At 39.3% G+C, this 18,554-nt stretch overlaps 2 protein-coding genes across 4 annotated transcripts in view; one reads left to right on the top strand and one right to left on the bottom strand.

Moving 5' to 3' along the window:
• Nucleotides 1-10,375, top strand: part of lrrk1 (leucine-rich repeat kinase 1) — a 71,540-nt gene extending 61,165 nt beyond the window's left edge. Inside the window, exons 31-38 of the mRNA XM_026378093.1 lie at nucleotides 526-677; nucleotides 2,977-3,094; nucleotides 3,570-3,686; nucleotides 5,188-5,385; nucleotides 5,508-5,722; nucleotides 6,192-6,653; nucleotides 6,965-7,066; nucleotides 9,113-10,375. Coding sequence (XP_026233878.1) covers nucleotides 526-677; nucleotides 2,977-3,094; nucleotides 3,570-3,686; nucleotides 5,188-5,385; nucleotides 5,508-5,722; nucleotides 6,192-6,653; nucleotides 6,965-7,066; nucleotides 9,113-9,290 — 1,542 coding nt within the window. The 3' untranslated portion in view covers nucleotides 9,291-10,375. The remainder of the gene's footprint in view (nucleotides 1-525; nucleotides 678-2,976; nucleotides 3,095-3,569; nucleotides 3,687-5,187; nucleotides 5,386-5,507; nucleotides 5,723-6,191; nucleotides 6,654-6,964; nucleotides 7,067-9,112) is intronic.
• A 4,682-nt stretch (nucleotides 10,376-15,057) lies between these two features.
• Nucleotides 15,058-18,554, bottom strand: part of chsy1 (chondroitin sulfate synthase 1) — a 36,818-nt gene continuing 33,321 nt past the window's right edge. For all 3 annotated transcript variants that reach the window (XM_026378280.1, XM_026378281.1, XM_026378283.1), the window contains exon 3: nucleotides 15,058-17,993. In XM_026378280.1, coding sequence (XP_026234065.1) covers nucleotides 16,410-17,993 — 1,584 coding nt within the window. In that variant the 3' untranslated portion in view covers nucleotides 15,058-16,409. The remainder of the gene's footprint in view (nucleotides 17,994-18,554) is intronic.

Below are 18,554 nucleotides of genomic sequence, written 5' to 3'. Positions count from 1 at the left end.
TGGTCTTTCAACATATTATAACAGTGACAGATGAACCAAGGATTGTGTGCTTTTGCCGGTATTCCCCTTTTTCAACAGTTCAAACTAATTTGTTATTAGTAGTTTTTCAAAGACAACATGCTAATGATTATAGTCAATGTTTATGTTGAAAGCGAAACAGAGAGACACTTAAAAACCGCAGATAGCCGGTTAGTTTTGCTTAACATCTTATCACACAAATCCAACTATGACCATAATCCCTTGCACATTGTGTTTGAGGAGAACCAACTCTGGTTTCAGAAATAAATCATAATCAAATTATTAATAAGTCGAAACATCATATAACATAAAAACTAGAATATTTTCCCAACTTTTAGTATATTTATTATTACTCAGTAAGGTTTCAAACATCAACTAGTTGTATAATTATTTTGCAGGTCTGAAGGTTTTTCTCAGCTGCACGTACTGAGTGGGTCCACAGCAGAGCTAAGTTAGTTTCTTGTCCTATGTGTGTGCATGTGTGCGCATCTGTGTGTCTGTATACAGAGACCGTTGGCTATGCAGTGTGTGAGGAAGATGCAGGAGCCCAGCTTTCCCTGTCTTAGGTATATCTTGTCCTGTGACAACCACTCGCAGCTCTTCCTGTCCCAGGTGCAGGGATACAGTGCTGTGTTCTGGGATGGAGACAAGGATGACAGGTTTGTTTTAACACTTTTTTTCATTTGGATTTAATACATTGAGAAAATAATTGCATTATCTTTTTAGATATAAATTCTTGAATTGTTTGTCTTCACAAACCTAGCTCTGCACAGATTTAAACCATGTAATAAATCTGTCTTACCATGTAATTTAAGAATACAGTGGTACAGTTGGTAGGGTAATCACCTACAAAACCTAATGTTAGTGATTCAATTACCGGTTCCCCACAATTCCCGGTCACATGTCTAAGTGTCCCCGGACGAGAACTAAACCTCAAACTCTTGGCGCCTTAAGGGGGCTGCCAGTCCACAAACATTTTCCCAAGGGATTTAATACAGTATAAATTAAAATGGAAATTAAATGAAATTAATAGTTGAACTGCATTGTTGTGGTACAGAATATTTGAACAGAGAAAGTACACTGATATGAGGATTTTCCAGTGTCTTCATTTGGCACTTACTGTATGTGGGTCGCTTAGACTGCTGAAGAGGATCATTGAAGAGCCTAGCCTAGGATTTTTTGAGGTGTGGTAAAGGGACCACTGGATCATTCATTCATTGGTAGAGCGCAGTGGGTGAGAGGCATTGTAGACCTGGACGAGTGAGTTCAGGTAGGCGGGTTCTGTTGAGTTGACTACAGTGTAGGCAAGGGTCAGGGCGGTGAACTTGATGTGGGCGCAACATGTGTCCTTTTAGGCTGATTAGAAATAAGACGTGCTATAGCACTTTGGATCATCTGGAGGGGTTTGATAATGCATGCTGGCACATGAGGCATTACAGTAGGATATGAGGAAATGTAGGTTTTATCCTGAGAAGTAACTAGATACAATGGCACCCAGGTGTATAGAGATTAGTGGAGCAGTCTCAGGTGACCAGGAAGAGAAGGAACTTTGACTTTCATTTAGTTTTCTAAGACCTCACAGAAAGGGTACATTTCAATTCCCCTCATTGATCATTCCTCGATCCTCGCTTGCCCCGGAAGTAGCTCCTTCATCTTGAAGGATGTCCCAACACCTTTTATTTCATTCTGATGAGTGAGGATCAAGGAAGAATGCCTGAGGAGGGATAAGCGAGTATACCAGGAAGACTATCCTTCGCGAAAGTCTTTTACCGGAATGTGACACCCTTTATTGGAAACCTGTTGAAGACTAGCTGCAGCTAATCGCACTGATCTGAGATTATATAACAACACCAGAGCAGTTTTATGCTGAAATACAGTTATAACAGTAAAACAGAACCAATGTAAGACAGTTTTCATTTTATTTGTTTTTTTTGTTTTGTTTTTTAGAACCTTTATTTGGATCATACAACTTTAGTTCTCCATGACACAGCCGCCATGGAAAACTTTCAAATCACAAATTCACAACGCAAGTATTAAAGTCTTATCATGACACACTGAGATTCAAGATTCAAAAAACATTAAAATTTCCCAAACAAATGTTATTAAACTATTTCCGTCCAGGATTAATAAAGTCTTAAATCTCAGTGTGTCATGATTTAGACTTTAATACTATGTTGTGAACTTTAAGCAGCAGTAAAATACAAAAGTAAAATGAGCAGATGTTTATCTTTATTAAAAAAAACTGTGGATGGAACAGTAGCTGTGAGTCTTAATTATAATCTGGAAATATAATCTGTAATCCAACACAAGTGGCCAGGAAACATGCTTTTTGGACGTACTTGAATATGCGCGTATGCGCACTGCACAGAGCGGGAGGTTTGAAGTGTAGTAAACAAACCCTCAAAAGACACCAAGGAAAAATATTTAACAGGGACGAAAAGAAAGAGAGAAAGAGAGAGAGGTAATGAGAGAAACGAAAGTCGCCCGAAAGTTAAGACAAGGAAATATGACGAAGGTTATGTAGCGCTCGGCTCGGCTACAAGGAAAGACCGGTAGGTGGCCTAGCTCCAGTAGGGGTCCTTAGGCAAGACCTCCTTGTACCTACCCTTTTAAGTCTCTTTGGATAAAAGCAGCTGCCAAATGTAAATTAATCTCTACATGTATCTTTAGTCGGAGAGACTAAGAGGAGTTTTACACACACTCCTGACTAAGATGATTCCTAGGTGTTTTGTCTAATCACCTCATTGTTTTCTGTATGGCAGCACTCACTGTTAATGACCTCTGATGACTATATATATATATATATAGACATATATAGACTTCTTTCTGCCATTGACTCTTTATTTTTGTCAGGACCCCATTACCTCCACTCTTTTTTCTCCCTTTTAGTGTCCTTATAAGGTTATAAAATCAAACTGTGTGTGGGGGTTACTTTGTGTTTGGCTGTATCTTCAATAGGAACTATAGTGTGGTGAATGTAGAGAAGGGCCAGATGGAGGTGAAGAGGATGTCCTGTCCAGGAAGCAGGATCAGCTGTCAGATGAAGACCTCTAACACTCTATGGATGGCCACTGAGGTACACACCAGCCAGCCAAAACCATTTGAAATGAGTAGTGTTCTACTCAAAGTTAAGATGAGCCTGAATATCAGCCATGATAGACCACATACATGGACCACATGTATTTGAAAATCCGTAAAACCTGTAAATTATCTAAAGTAGCTTTCCAGGAAATATTGCATAATCCATCAGACACAGGTTTTACAATGTCCTAATGCACTGGAGCACTGAAGTGTTTGTCTTTGAACTGCCTGCAGGTTAATCTGGTCTTGATCAAGATATACATACATAGAAACCAGTCTGGCACTGTTGTGCTTGCTGTACCAAAGAAACTGTATATGTGATGGCAACTGCATATCTTTGGCAAAAAGGCCATCATGTTATGTCTGCACTTATTAAAGACTACATAATGTAAAAATATTGTTCCATGACACACTGAAGTTTTACACAAAATGTTTTCTTTATTGTGATTTAGCCTGTATCTGTATCATAGGAACAGGAGGTGTTCATCTACAGCCTGGATGGCATGTGTCCACTCGGTCAACCCCAGAAACAGCTCTCCTGTCCAGCAGTCATCACCTGTCTGTTTCTTGTTCCAGCAAGAGAACGGGTCAGTTCATGTGTCAACACACACACACACACACACACACACACACACAAAATGGTGCGCACATCTATGTTCTTAATTATCACCGCTTTACTAATGTTGACGCAGAAAAGCAGGATTTTGTGATTGTAAGATAATGAGAGTCTAAATCCGTAAATGGATCATTTAGTTCAATTCAATTTGATTTGTATAGCGCCAAATCTCATGTCATCACCTTAAGGCACTTTACGGTGTAAGCTTTAACACGTTACAAAATATAGCTTTATACACACTTATATAGAAAACATCTTTATATTTTGTTCTGTGAGAGGACTCGTCTTTATTCTTATTAAGTTCTTATGAATCACTCTTCATGTGTTGGTTTTTGATATATATATCATTTAGGTGGTCTGTTTATAGGGTTTGAATTACAACTACTTACTGGATTTACATTTATCCTTACACAGGAGTTTGACATAGTATTTGACGTCGTATTCTCAGTCCCAGGGAATAATACAAGAAGCAGAAGCAGACATGGCTAACAGACGAGCTAGTTAAACGAAAAGCTGTCGTATAACAGCTTTGTAAACAGGTGCTTGAGTAACACAAGCATATGTTACGACTCCTACTTCAGTCACTGTATAATAAAAAATAATTTGGTGTTAAAACAAGTTAAAGGCTAAAGGTAATTCGTATGTACATGTAACGAGAACAAGTCAGCGTTTGTAACATGAAGTGATGCAAAACACTCACCGTAGAAGCAGGAGATAGTCTGGTCCACTCAGTGCAGTGTTTAGACATTTAGTGTGTGGGTAGAGAACAGAGATAATTTCCTTACTTACATCACCTGCCTCTATATGCTCAGTCAGTGCAGCAGCTATCTGAATATATTGTTGTTATTTAATTGTACCAAAAACAATCATTTGTTACTTCAAATTCATCGCTTTTGTGTACAAATCTGAGAATTTGATCAACCTCAAGGCAAACAATGCAAAGGTGCACTACAGGGTGGTGTTGTAATAGGTGCGGATCATTGTATATATAGCTATAAAAAATAAATGGAATTGAATTACAAGTTGTCATGTTGGTCTCAGTCTGAATGCAACTGAACTGAAGCATAGTTTAGCTATTGAATACAACAACCACTAAAACGTTTCAGGAATATATTTCTATGACTATTGTGGGAAGGTTTAGTCTATCTAGCCTCTTACTAACACCCCCCTACAGTGATGTAACAAACTATTTGCCCCCTGCTGATTTCTTACACTTTTTATGTAGTATTAAAATTAGTTTGATAATGTGAATCATTTAAATGTGACAAATATGCAATAAATATAAAGGTGGGGGGGGGGGGGGTACTTTTTTACAGCACTGTATGGCAGTTTTTAGACTGGTGACTCATGGTGTCACCCTCTGAAACAGCATTTAGCCAACAGGAGACAGAATGTTTTTGTTTAAAGAGTTTGAGTATAAGCTAATATTTAAAACATAAATGTAAAAAGATCTCTCTTCCCCACCTTTTAAGAGCCTGGCCAGAATGTTTGCAGGTATGTTTGATGGTCTGGTCGCAGTATACAGCTTGGTGGAAGACCTTCCTGTTGAGGGGGAAACCTACCTGTGTTCGCACACCCTTAACAAAACAGTGTTTGGACTGAAGGACTCAGATCCCAGGCAGAGGTCCTACCCAGTCAGGAGCATGGCTCTGGTCAGCAGTGGCTCCCAGGTGAAGGACATTAATAATCAACAGCATCAACTGAAACCAAGCCCAAATGCTTTACATTACATACACTAAGTTAACAGCCCATACTCACTGTGTGGTTCTGTTCCTGTTTGTGTGTTTATTAGTTATGGTTCTCCAATGGTCCCGGTGTGCTGGTCATTGACTGTCAGAGTCTTCATGCTGTTCGAAGGCTAGAGGCCTACAGCCCACCATCTTCCATCATATCTATGGCAACCAGCTTCAGTCTGTGGGGAGAAGAGGCAGTCTGGACCCTGGATGACTATGTCAACACCCTGCTGGTCTACCATGCTGCCTCTTACGAGCTCTGTGCTAAGTACTGGTAAGTGAAAGTGCAATGAGGAGTAGGATTTGAAAAACAGTGATCAGATTCTGGATTCACAGACCTTGCATTAGTCTTTAAAAGAGGCAAGTTATTGTTGGTGTTATTTTGACAAACCAGCAACCCGGTGAAAACTCAATTGTGGAAAGGAGAATACAAATGTCAAGTGAAAATGCTCACCAAATATATTATTATTATTGTTATTAATAATAATAATAATAATAATAATAATAATAATAATAATAATAATAATAATATAATAATAATAATACATTTGGAAAAGCTATAAACAAACAAACAAGACAAAAAAAAAAAAAAAACGCTGCAGAGCAGGGAGCTAGCCATTATCTATGAACAAATTAAGGAAACAAAGCTGTTTGGAGCATTGTAGAGTAGAAAATGTTGCTCATATGATACATAATTCATTTTCTATGAAGTGGCTGTTTTTGAGATCATGTTGTGTTTTTAGCTGCGGAGACATCAATCCCCTACGGGATGTCTTCACTGTGCAGCATCCTGGAGGCGTTACAATGGTGGCAACCACTGAACTTAAGAGTAAGGATCCTGAAGGGAAACTAGAATGGACTAATGGAGAGATGACACTGATCTACAGTGAGGACGCAGGCACTCAGATCATCCAGCACCAGGATTCACTGACAGACTACTGCTCCCTATCATCAAACTGCTCCCCAGAGCCGCTGGTGTCAGACTGTTCGAGCACTGCAGGTCACGACTCTTCTGCTGGTCAAAGCAGTGGGTCTCTGCCTGCAAACCAGAATGAGACAGACGGGGACCGGGTCCTGGGCCAGGACCAACACTCATCCACCAAACCTGACTCTGATCTCGGCTCAGCAGAGATTGTGAACCCCACAACACTGCAGCTGCAAGCCTTTACCGTGTTGTCAGTGAATGGAACTCTGTGGATCCCCAGGTACAAAATATTGCACACAACTGAAAACCACATGAAGATAAAAATAAATATACTGTAGGTGTAAAAATAAAATTTCAATGTGTTCTATTAAATTCATTAGTTTTAGCTACATACACATGCTCAACAAGTGTATGTGACAGCTTGATTGTCCAGTGCAGCTTTAAATGTAGGGATGCATTATCTCCATTTATTACACTTAACATTAGAAGTAGGTTTGATTTAAAAAGAAAGAAAAAACAGTCAGCATGTTTACTGTAAAAAGGGTAAATACATATCACATGTGTGGGTGCTGTGTGTTTTGTGTTACTCAGGCGTGGAGGTGATGTGCTTGTCATTGAAATGCAGTCACATGGCGATCAGCTGAGGGGGCGTGTCATTGCTGTCCTCAGTCCACCTGGATGTTCCTCTTTGGGGTGAGCTGTTTTCCTGTTAAGCACTGTTTAACAAAACATGTTAAATCCAGATTGTTGGGTTTGATGTATTTACAGCACACACTTTAACCAGCAAAGTTGACAATTTTACCTATTTATTGTTTCTCCTAATTTATAAATGAATCATTTCTGGATACAACACTTTTCCAACATTAAAAGCACCAGGAGTGGTTTTGTGTTGTGGCTTATCAGCTAATCAATTTAACAAAAACTGAAGAGTGTCTATAAAATGTCATGTTGTGTTGATCCAGGATTGAAACCAACCAACTCTTCTAAACCTACTACACCATAGCATTTAGAGGCTGCTGCCACTTTCTAAATATATGAACGAAAAGTAGATTTTATAACATGAAACGGAACGGAAATACACTGTCGATGCTGTATGTTCCATCAACAAGGCTACCTCAATTTCCCTTCAGGGATAAATAAAGTATATATTTTCTTTCTAAAGGACTATCATAGCTGGAAAAGGCTGTTTTTATATGTAATGTACACAGGTGTATCTACTCTATATAGGATTATCATCAGGAGGTCTAGGTTTTAATGGGATGTTGTCTTTGCTAATGCAAGTTTATCAATTTAACAGGCTAACTGATCATAAGAAAACTATTCCATGCGACCTTGTACAATAGTGTGTACTACTCACTGTACTGCGTTCACAGAGAAGTACAAACTGGTTATACCCAGAACAGAAAGAGGATCATCTTGTTCCAACTCATTTTATGTATGTTTTCATGGAAACAAGACATTTTGGACATATGACATAACCCTTTGAACCATAGTGTTTGTGTGAACAAAGCATTCTATTAGGATTTTCTATCAAGAAAGACGTCAGCTGTCTCAGTTTTGCAACTGTGGCAGCTGACTTCATAAACTGAAAAATATTTTCTGAGGTTATTGTTACAATGTTATGATGGGGGTGTGTATGTACTGTTATTTAGCATTTATTTCATTAACATGAATTGAATATGCATTGAGAACATTTCATTTTTTTCCAGTGTTTTGCTGTGTTTACCTTTAGGTAAGCTTTATCCTATGTTTTAATATGTAAATTAGCACAGGAATAAATAAATTAAATTGAACATTCAAATTCTAATGTTCTAAATAAGGTTTTTCTTCCAGTTACATTGAGACCATTTTCTACTGTGCTTTAAACCATTTACTGCTTGTGGAGGACAAACCAAAAAGTTGTATATTCATTTATTGATGCAGCCTCAATACAGCTTAGCAAGATCCTCCATCATGTACTTGATACCTTGCTGAGTCTGTAATTATTTCTGCAAAGAAGCCATCTGCTAGGGGCCTGGCATTTTAGCAACAGGCAATGAAGGCCCACCCAAAACAGGGTCCTCAATAAACAGTTATTATATGGTGCACCTGTAACATCGGCAGGTCATAGCTGAGGTCAAGGGAGGGGCTGTCAGGCCTGTAGGGTTAATCTGTATTACACAGCTGCTGTACTGTAATGAAATCGTAAATATATTACTGGCAGCCCACTCTGATGGACAGTTGGACTCTTTTACGCTCATTAGTTAGCTCATGTGGGAGCTTGATGCCTCTTATAGATATTATATAACATCAGGAGAGGATAATAATAAACCTCAGAAAGATGAAACTATTATGAAGAAGATCATTCAGGGTTGTTCTGCATTACACATCGGTGTTTGTGCTCAGGCAAGCCCCCCCTTCCAAAAGTAGATTGCTTTGCCCATTATTTTGTTCTTTCTGGCAGAAAGTGCTTTGGTGTAGACATTTTACAGCATAGTCCTGGAATTGACTTCTTTACCAGCACTTAGACAAGTAGTAACTTTTGTGCTAAGCACATTCAGTATCTCCAGTGGCTTTTGCTTGAAACCGCTTCCTAGACCTGCCCACTAGCTTCTAGGAAGAGCTAATTACAGTGCACAGAGATGTACCACCAACTTTGGCTCCCTTCCTGCACTGCATTCCTCTCTTTCGCTTGCAGATCACTCTCTTTCTTGTGTCCCTCACTACTTCCATTTTCCCTTTTCTCTCCGTTTCTCTCAGGATCCTGGAGGAGGCAGCAGTAGTAGCAAATGACACAGTTGTATGTGGCTTTTATAAGAAAAATATGGAGTGGTGCCTGTGTGTCTGGAGGGGCTGGGGCTGCCGTGAACTGGACGTCTTCTACCGGTCCTATGAGGAGCTGGGCCGCTTGGAGACCAGCATGAGGAAAAGAAGGTAGCTGTTGTGCTGTGATGTTGAAGCACAGATTTGCAGCTCTGTATGGAGGGCAAGCTGAGGTGAATACACACTGACAGACTGCCAGTGTTCAGAGCAAGGGCTCCAGGATGCTGACATCAGGGCAACAAAGGAGGGGGGTGAGGTCTGCTGTGTGAGGCCTGTGCCACAAGCTGTGGACAGCTGTTGTATCCCCTTACTGCATATGTTCTTACCAATGATACATTCAAATGTACAATATCAGTAATCCCACCACAAATATTAAAATCCATAAAGACCAGAACAGAACTTACTTCTGCACAGAGGCTTTAATGTTGTTGCATTTACATATTCAGTGCTATATGAACTGACTGAATTCATTAATTGCTACTGGAGAAGTTGATGAAAAATCTGTGTTTTTGAAACAAACAGCAACTTGCTGAAAGGTTCCAGAGACAATAACCCCCTCATACACTCAGAATCCACTGTTCTTCTCTTTTCCAGTATATAAAACCCTAAACTGTGGCATATGAATCATGCATGTGAGCCACAACTCCCTCTGTCAAAAACGTGGCCTGTACAACATTATTCAGTAGGCATGTTGTTCTCTGTTTTCCCATCAAAACATCAAAACTTGGTGGGTTTTTTTTTTATTTATTTTTATTTTTTTAATGAAGCTCTGTTTTGCCCTTGAATATTGTTTATCTCGTTTACCTCTGACACACACACAGGGATTTGCAGGAAACAATGCAGTAATATATTGAACATAGAAGAAGAAGACAGATGTACAGTACATACGTTTATATGTAGTACATAAGTATCATTAGTTTAGTCGGACCATGTTAAACATTGCTTCTTTAGCCTGTGATTAATCTTTTTTCTGTAAACAGAGTATTTCCCCTGCTCTGCTCAGGACTAGCTCTGTCAATGTGTCTCTGTCTATGTTGTTTTCTCAAAAAAGAAAATTTAACAGAAGCGGACTGTTTTTGTTTCCAGGCAGAAACAGTTTTAACCAATGACTGAGGTCAGTTACGTCTGTCATCACAACATTACCATTGTAACCTTGTTTGTCTTGTTTTTATGGTGATGTGAATAAAAGTGTTCACTGTACCTGTTACTGTAACAAAGTAACACCGAGGTCGTATGTCACTTGTCTGCCACACTGGCGGCTGCTGACCCCTGTCAACCACTGCATTAAAACCACCAGGTGGTGTTAATAAAACTGTAAGAAGCAGCTTCCTGCTTAGTAACTTAGTAAGAACCTGGACAAAGCTTTCTACTGGATGATTGGAAAGAAATCTGTCGTTATATGTTGCCATTTAACAGAACCATGGCATAGAACAGTAATGTAATTAGTTAAACTTGTAACCTATTTAGTAATGTATCCTAGTTACTTTTCAGTCCTCAGATCATAAATCACTGGATGTTGTAAATCCACCAAGCTACATTGTTTTCTAAAATAAACTGTACAAGATTTAAAAAAATATATATTCTAACTTGAAATCCGCTGGTCGCATCTAAGTCTTTGTCAAACTTAACTTCCCAGTTACATGTTCTGTGCTGTTAGATTGGTTTCTTTCATGAACTGGATGTCTCACATTAATCTAGTTTCTTATATGCATTGTATGTAAACATAACCAAATCACATGTTATCATTTGAAAAGCACTACTGATTTATTAGATATATTTATCGCTCCAGCTGCAGCATTATATACGTCAGTCGAAATTATTCAGAATCCTGAAAATACTGGAAGCTATGGAGATTTTCCTAGATCTGCAGTACCTGTGGGCCCCTTGTAAACAAGATGGGTTGGTGCCAGGAGTTTACTTAGCAGCCAAGGTGGCACTGCAAACATCATGAATGATTCTCTTGTCATTTGAAATGACTTGGCTCTCTGTTGGACTTACATGAATAAATCATGTTCAGGACTCTCATTTCAGAATACCTAGCAGCTAAAACACCTACTGAGCAGCCTCCCAGCTGCCTCACTGACACAGCACAGGATAGAATTGACTCTAAACTAACTGCTGGCCTTTACTGCATTTAATCATTTTAACATTGACACATGGGTTAATGCTTCAGAGTTGTACTTGTGGTTTTTCTTCAGACTATCACACAGAAGAGGGCGGTAGAGCAAACTAAACACCTACTCTATTCTCTTATCGACCTTGATGCATGGCTGCTGTCACTGGCTGCTTCCCATTATCTTAAAATATCTCAACATTCCACATTTTTGTCTCTTTTTGTAATTTTCTCTGAAGCAACATCAGTTTCTGATGACGCAGAGCTGGTTCAGCTGACAGTGTGCAGGTGTCGACAGTTTTGTATGTGCACAGATAATATGAATAAATACATAATAACTACTATTAGTGCAGCGGTGTAGTGATGATAGAATGTGGAATATCTCTGCATGTTTGCCTTAAATAAACAGTTTGTTGAGCATCTGAACATTTCTTAAAAAGCTGGATTTTTAAATTTTCCTGTCAAATTACAGATACACAGTTATTTTGCTTTTTTTGTTTTGTTGTGATGAGATTCTATCTCTATAAATCATAATTTATAGAGATTATTTAGTAGCATTTTCAATTCAATTCAATTTTATTTGTTTAGCACCAAATCACAATGTCATATGTCATCTCAAGGCACTTTACGGTGTAAGTTTTAAGACCTCACAAAATATAACTGTATATAGAATTTTATATATATATCAGCTCAATACCACTTGTACCATTTACGTATTTAATAACAATAAATACATGACTAAATAAATAAATAAAAAGAAAATGCAACCTTTTTTTGTTGGACTTTGCTTCAAACGTTAACTCCCTGACTTGCTTTGCACCTTACTCACAAGTCACATCAAATGACTCATGTGGCTGAAATGGTATGGAAGGTCATAGAAGATTTGTCATAGAATCCCTTGTTCACTACAGAAATAGATAAACCAGTCCACTGGCTGTGAATGTGAGACATTTAGTTGTTTGCTGAATTAGGGAATCATATAACATCCATTGTCTCTACATAAAAAATCCCCACTGATGTTATTTTTAAAATAAAAGGATGTGATCCTCATCCACACTTCTATTATAGTACACTCAGTAAGGAGACAAATACAAAGTGCTGGGAGCTCTCTCTTTATGCAACAAACCATGTTAGATGTCGTTGACAAGGGTCTGACACATCTTTTCAGTAGTTTGGGTTCATCTTATACTTTCTGTTATTAAGCTAGACTACATATTATAGATTATGTATAGTTGCTGGGCAACAGAAATGATAAGCATGAATCTGTATGAGAATGTTGGCAATGTTCTCCATTGAATTGTCTAATTAGAAACAATGACCACATGAATGTGCCATATTTTGTGTCCATTAGTTATTAATAAATATCATTACAGTCAGTGGCTATTTGCCAGTTTGCCATTTGAAGTGGCTTCATTACCAAATTGTGAAACATCATAACACTAACTGTGGTTGATATCTCTTAAGTTGGAAAAAATGTGTCAGTATTAGAACATGAATCTAAATAAAAGTTTGTCATTTCTCTCTTGCAGGCCAACAAGAAGTTTTGTCATGTGTCTGTGTTTATCAAAACTCATTGATAACAGTTGTGTAGCAGGTCACTGTGTATCAAGTAAATAACCAAATAAACTCTTTAAAACTATTGTCTCCAATCTGCAACACAGTCGTGTGAAATAATTGAGACTGAGCACTGTCAAAAGTTACATTTAAAGATGAGATAAGACAAGAAACACTGAGTTAAGAATCTGCTGATCCCCCCACCATACCCCAGCAACTCCTGTCTTGACGTTACAGCTCGCCAAAAGAATTTACTTTAGAAACCCTGTCTTATTGTCCCTGTAGGTACTGCTGATGGAAACAGGAGTGTGTTTTGCATCTGTCATTTAAACTCACAGCTACAGTAAAGAGATTTATTGTTTTTCTTATTACTGTTCTAATTATTTTGGTGTATTTGTAGTTAGTTGTCTAATTAATCTTTGCATGAAAAGGTTATGACTGCCAGGACAGGAATGTCCCCAAGCAATCCAAGTAGCCCAAGGCCCTCAGGGGTCCTGAAGAGTTATTGTCCACTGTGTCACTATAGATACGCTGATACAGGTGTGTGGCAAATAGAGAGGCCAAGAGCATACTCTTTTGTTACATCTAATTATATGTGCTGGTGTGGTTTCCAATCCCTGGGGCTAAAAATGTAATTGACTGAATCTAGATTAAGGCCTTAAGATTCTTGATGTGATGACCATCCTGGTAAGTGATACTAGTAACAAATGAAAGTTATTAAGTCAACTAAAAACACAAGTGCAATATTTAGTTTACTATTAATATGGAAGGGAACACATTGTGTTTATTACATTTTCTGAGGTACAGTATCTGTACTGTACTTATGTACACATACGTACATTTATTCTTGTCAGACTACATAAAGCTGCCCTTCTACTTTTCCCCTGTATTCTGCATAAAGCTGAAAATAGTTTCCTTCCTGGAATTGATCATTTTCACTTTTATTATCAAGTCTTAAACTAGTATATAAAAAAGTCTACTCTTGTGTTTATGCTTCTTTTTCAGCTCATCTATTGAGTAAGAAAAGTCCTATTGAGATTTGGACACCAGCACTAGGCTTGTTAGTGAGCTTGGCTGCTAGTGCTAAGTCAGCGAGTACATTTTGAGTTTCTTTAACTGAGATAGTAACATTAGGGTTATTTTCTCATCTTCACTGGAATGGGACATCTGTAGACAGTACAGTGTTCAGCACCGTCTCCAAAACCTTCAACAATGCCACTGCATGTACAACGTGTGGCAAACTGAAAATACTCTCCGTGATAAACTCATAAGCTGACTATAAACATTTTAAGGCAAAGCTGTCAACACTGGTCTCTACATTTTTGCACTACTGTGCCAATTATCTGTTCACATTTACACACATGAAAACAGTTTTACAGTAGATATTGACTCACTGAAAAATCAGAGCTCGACCATGATGCACACGTTTATGAGGTTTATAGCAGAATCTCTGGAGAGAAAAGAAGTTGTGTTACATGTATTTTGTAAATATGATCCCCTGCACACAAAAAAGTCACAAATGTTTTTCATTCATAGTCAGCGTGTAGTTGATGCTTGTTATGTCTATTCAAATGATGGCTGTTATTGTATTGATGAAAACATGTTAAAAGCATTTGAAGATTTTGGTAGAACTGCTTTTTAAAGAGTACAAAACCTGTGTTATCATATGTCTCAGTGTGAACAGGCAAGTGACACAATAGTGTAGGAATGTAGAGGCCACTGATCATTTTGGAAAACGTTATACAGTTACGTACCGAGTGTAAAGCAGACGCTCTATTCAGTGTGGCACACATGGTACATCCACTGGCTACATGTGTTGTTGTTAGACTGGGATCGGAATGGGAATAATATGCGATTGATAGGTGTCAGAACACACAATGCAATCACAGCTTGCCGTGCGTAGCCGTAGACCGGTCACACTTCCCGTGATGACACCTCAATATTATTAATTATTGTTTAATGCTGTGGCTAAAGGGGGTGTTTTACAACGGCTTCATAAAAATCCAACCATTTCCAAATCACCAATGCTTTGTGACCTCTTCAGCAGACTCCTCATCTAATGTGTGTGTTTTTTTGGCCTTACATGTGTCCGCTATGTGACCCAGTTCCTGTGGTCTAATAGGATTATTATTGACCCAGTTACAGAACAGATGCATTTATCAATTCTGAATTAGAAAATGTGGAAAAAAAAAAAAAAAGTACCACAAAAGCAGTATATTGATATTTTTCCCCCGTTTTATTTCGTCTTTAATTAGAAAACCTCACCCACAGTTGAAAGAACCAAAATTAGAAAAAAAGAAAATAAAAAAGAAAACACTGTGATGACAACACTGTCACTTTCATGTTACATCGGTCTTACAAATTAGAGGCGCATTAACCAGACGGAGTGCTATAATATACAGTACCATCCTATAGGACTAATTCTAGCCTGTCGTGAGGACGAGCTCTGCCCTCAACCCGTTAACGCAGGAGCAGGCAATGTGGGTTTTCATCACAGATAACAAAATCATAACTGAAGACACACTTCTGTAGACTGGGACCAGCCACACCACTTTTTATTTCAACAGAAAAGAAAGTTATTTAGAAAAAGAGACTGTCCGTCCAGAGAACTCTCATTTCAAGCCACTGGAACAATAGCTCGACTGGTTCCACCTACCTATCTAAGCCTGGAATAGTTTTTAATCTCTATTATACAGCTGGTTTCATGTTTGTGCCTGCAAGACCCCACCCCCACAAACACACGCAGGCAAAATGATACTGAAAGCAGACTGTGCAAAACTCTTTGGTGATAATGAGTTTAAGAAATTAAACATGAAACAAAGCTATCCCACAAATGACATGGTTATACAATCTTTCCAATATACATATTTAAACAGTCAGAGTAGAAAATGGAGTCTGCAAATTCAATAAATTAGACAGCAAAAGATGAATTGCAGATATTAAATCCAGCAGTTGAGTTCACAGAAATTCATAAAGAAAAATCCTGCCAAAAAAAGGAACAGTGTTATGTTGCATTAACAAAACAACAAAAGCAAATAAAAGGAAAGCCACTGTGAAGAAATCAAATCAAATGACCCTTAATAATCATTGAGATAGCTGAATTTGAGTTTTCAATGATAACATGTAGAATTGGTCATTGTAAACTTTTACAATCAAGACTTGTGTTATATGTCAAGCACTGCTGGTCTGAGCACATGGACACTAGTCTGTTTTCTGCGTATAAGACAAATGGATTTGGAACCATGACAGTGTACTTCACTGAGGTACACATTAATAATCCCAGACTCCCTCCCGTTGTCCTGAAAGATAACTTGGAACAGGCTAGAGGACCTCACGAAGGTGTAATCAGGCGCACACAAGAATATTGGTCAATATTCATGTACTTCCATACTGGGGCCCAGGCTCTGTGACTGGGTTAATTTTGTTTTCTATGTATTTCTTTTAGAAAAGACGTTTTTTCAAAATATATCCATGTGAAGTCTCATTTCAGTAAAAAATAAATTAGGTAATGAAAACACCACTAAGAGGAGGAAGTGAGCAGAGAGTGGGTCTCCAGCCCTGCTTTTCTCACACTGTCCTAAGTGAACCATTATTGCTGGCCGGTCTCCTAAAGCTGTAGTCGTTCTTCTCTAGCCACAACTCGGCCAGTTGCTGGGTAGAGCCATGTGATGAGGCTTTGGAGCCCAGGCACATCTTGTATTGCTTCACGTCCAGGGCAGGATCACATATGACTGGGTGGTGGACATGTACTATCCCTGTGTCTGTGCTTCTGAACAATTTAATCCCTGACTGGACAAATTTATTAAAAAGGTCAACATCCTCCAATCCCCACCCCTGTATTGATGTGTCAAATCCTCCAGCCTGGACCAAATCTCCCTTGTAGACACAGACGATCCCAAAGCCATAGTTCCTCCACAGGCCTGTCTTGGAAGTGAAGACGTAATGGTTGTTGCTAGGGACCTTCCCAGCGTACACCACTTTAGGGTCATACTCACTAAAGATGATGGGGAAGTAGGTCTGCTCCCCCAGGACAGTATTGGTCCGACATCGCTTAAGAAATTCGCTGGAAAACAGCAAATCCACATCACAGTAGAAGAGCAGTGAATCATTAGAGAAGTGTAAGGAACCCACTTCCAAAGCCAGAGCCCTGGAGAAGGAGCCAGCAACAGGCTTTACCTCCATCTCAGCTCGGGGATACTTCATATGATACTCTCTCAACAGTTCCACCTCCTTGATTGTGTTGTCTGTGTTGAACAGCAGGATCAGCAGCTTGACATTCTGGTTGGGAATCAAACAAACTCGTTCAAAGTTGGCCATGAAGCGCACAAAAGTTTCATAACGTTCCGATAAAGGTACCAAGATGTTGACTTTCTTCTCTTTTGGTTCTCTCTGGTCCTGACCAGAGGTGGCCAGCTTGAAAGGCACAAACATCTTGAGGGAGTTGGACAGAAATGAGAGGGAGTTTGACTCCTTGTTAATGTGGCTGGCCAGAGCTGTAGCATCCATCTCCTCCTCTTCTCTGAACTGGATCTGACTGAAAGTCTGCTGCAGGTAGGCATGCCTCCTCACAGGAACTGTCATTGTCTTTCCTTTGTGCTTCTTGTACAGCAGCAGCAGATCTAGCACATACTCCGCTCCATGTAAGGGATTGACCCTCCGGTAGCCATACTGTATTTCTTTGAAATCAATTACCCTTCCCCTTGTCTTGGCATTGGCATTGATCATCTCCATCACTTGCATGATGATGTCATCCAGCGCCTGTCTCTGGGAGGAATCCATCCCTCGACGGGGAGGATGACCCTCAGATGATGAGAACAGGTACTTCCCTGTCAGGTACTCCCATTCCAGAACCTCTTCTCTCTGTCGTGGATGGAAGCGCATAAATGAGGGTGGCATGCCAAGCTGGAGGTCCTCTCGGCTGGGTTCAGCCGCTCCATAGCGCCCCATCTGCACTATCTCCCGGTGGAGCTGAATGGTTCTGTGGCGCAGATCTGCAATCTTGCGGCTGAGCATGTAGCTGTGAAGGCGATACTGGTAGGGAGGGTTCTTGTTGGGGTGAAGCGTAATGGCACGATGTATCTTGCTATTGTGGAGATCTCGTATGTAGCCCTTCTTATTTGGTTCATAGTTCTCATAGAAGAGCTGCTGCATCTGTGGAGACAGGAGATAGATTTTAGTGCCACTGAGTCCATGTGGATGTGGAGGGTTACATGTTCACTATCACACACACATAATATACAGAATGTACATAATAATGCAGAGGTGGCAGCAATACATAAAGTCAAAACTGAAGAACACAAGTACTACTAGGTACCTCTCTTTTAGAAGTGAAATACTTCTGAAAAAGTACAGTGATGTACAGTACTTTATCATAAGTACCTTCAGTCATTGTAGTGAAGTACTTTAAATTCTTTACTCAAGTTGAAGTACATGCTCTAAGATCTGTGTTATTATAGAGACTTGATGTGAAATGTGACCCTAACCCTAACCCGTGATGTTGATGCTGATGTGTTGTATTGAAAGTCTGGCTAGGAAGATGAGAATTTCTGTCTTGGAGAAGTTGAGTTGAAGATGCCTTATTCTTATCCAAGCATAGAGCCAGAGAGACAAGCAGATGTAAGATAAGACAGTGGAGTCATGCGGTGGAAAGGACAGGAATAGAAAACTTGTGCCGTGTGACTGGATAATGGAACCTAGTGACGTAGTATAGAT

This window comes from Anabas testudineus, chromosome 3, assembly GCF_900324465.2.
Source record: "Anabas testudineus chromosome 3, fAnaTes1.2, whole genome shotgun sequence".
Lineage (NCBI taxonomy): Eukaryota > Metazoa > Chordata > Actinopteri > Anabantiformes > Anabantidae > Anabas > Anabas testudineus.
The sequence above is the reverse complement of the archived record's forward strand: the minus strand, read 5'-3'. Positions and strand labels throughout refer to the sequence as shown.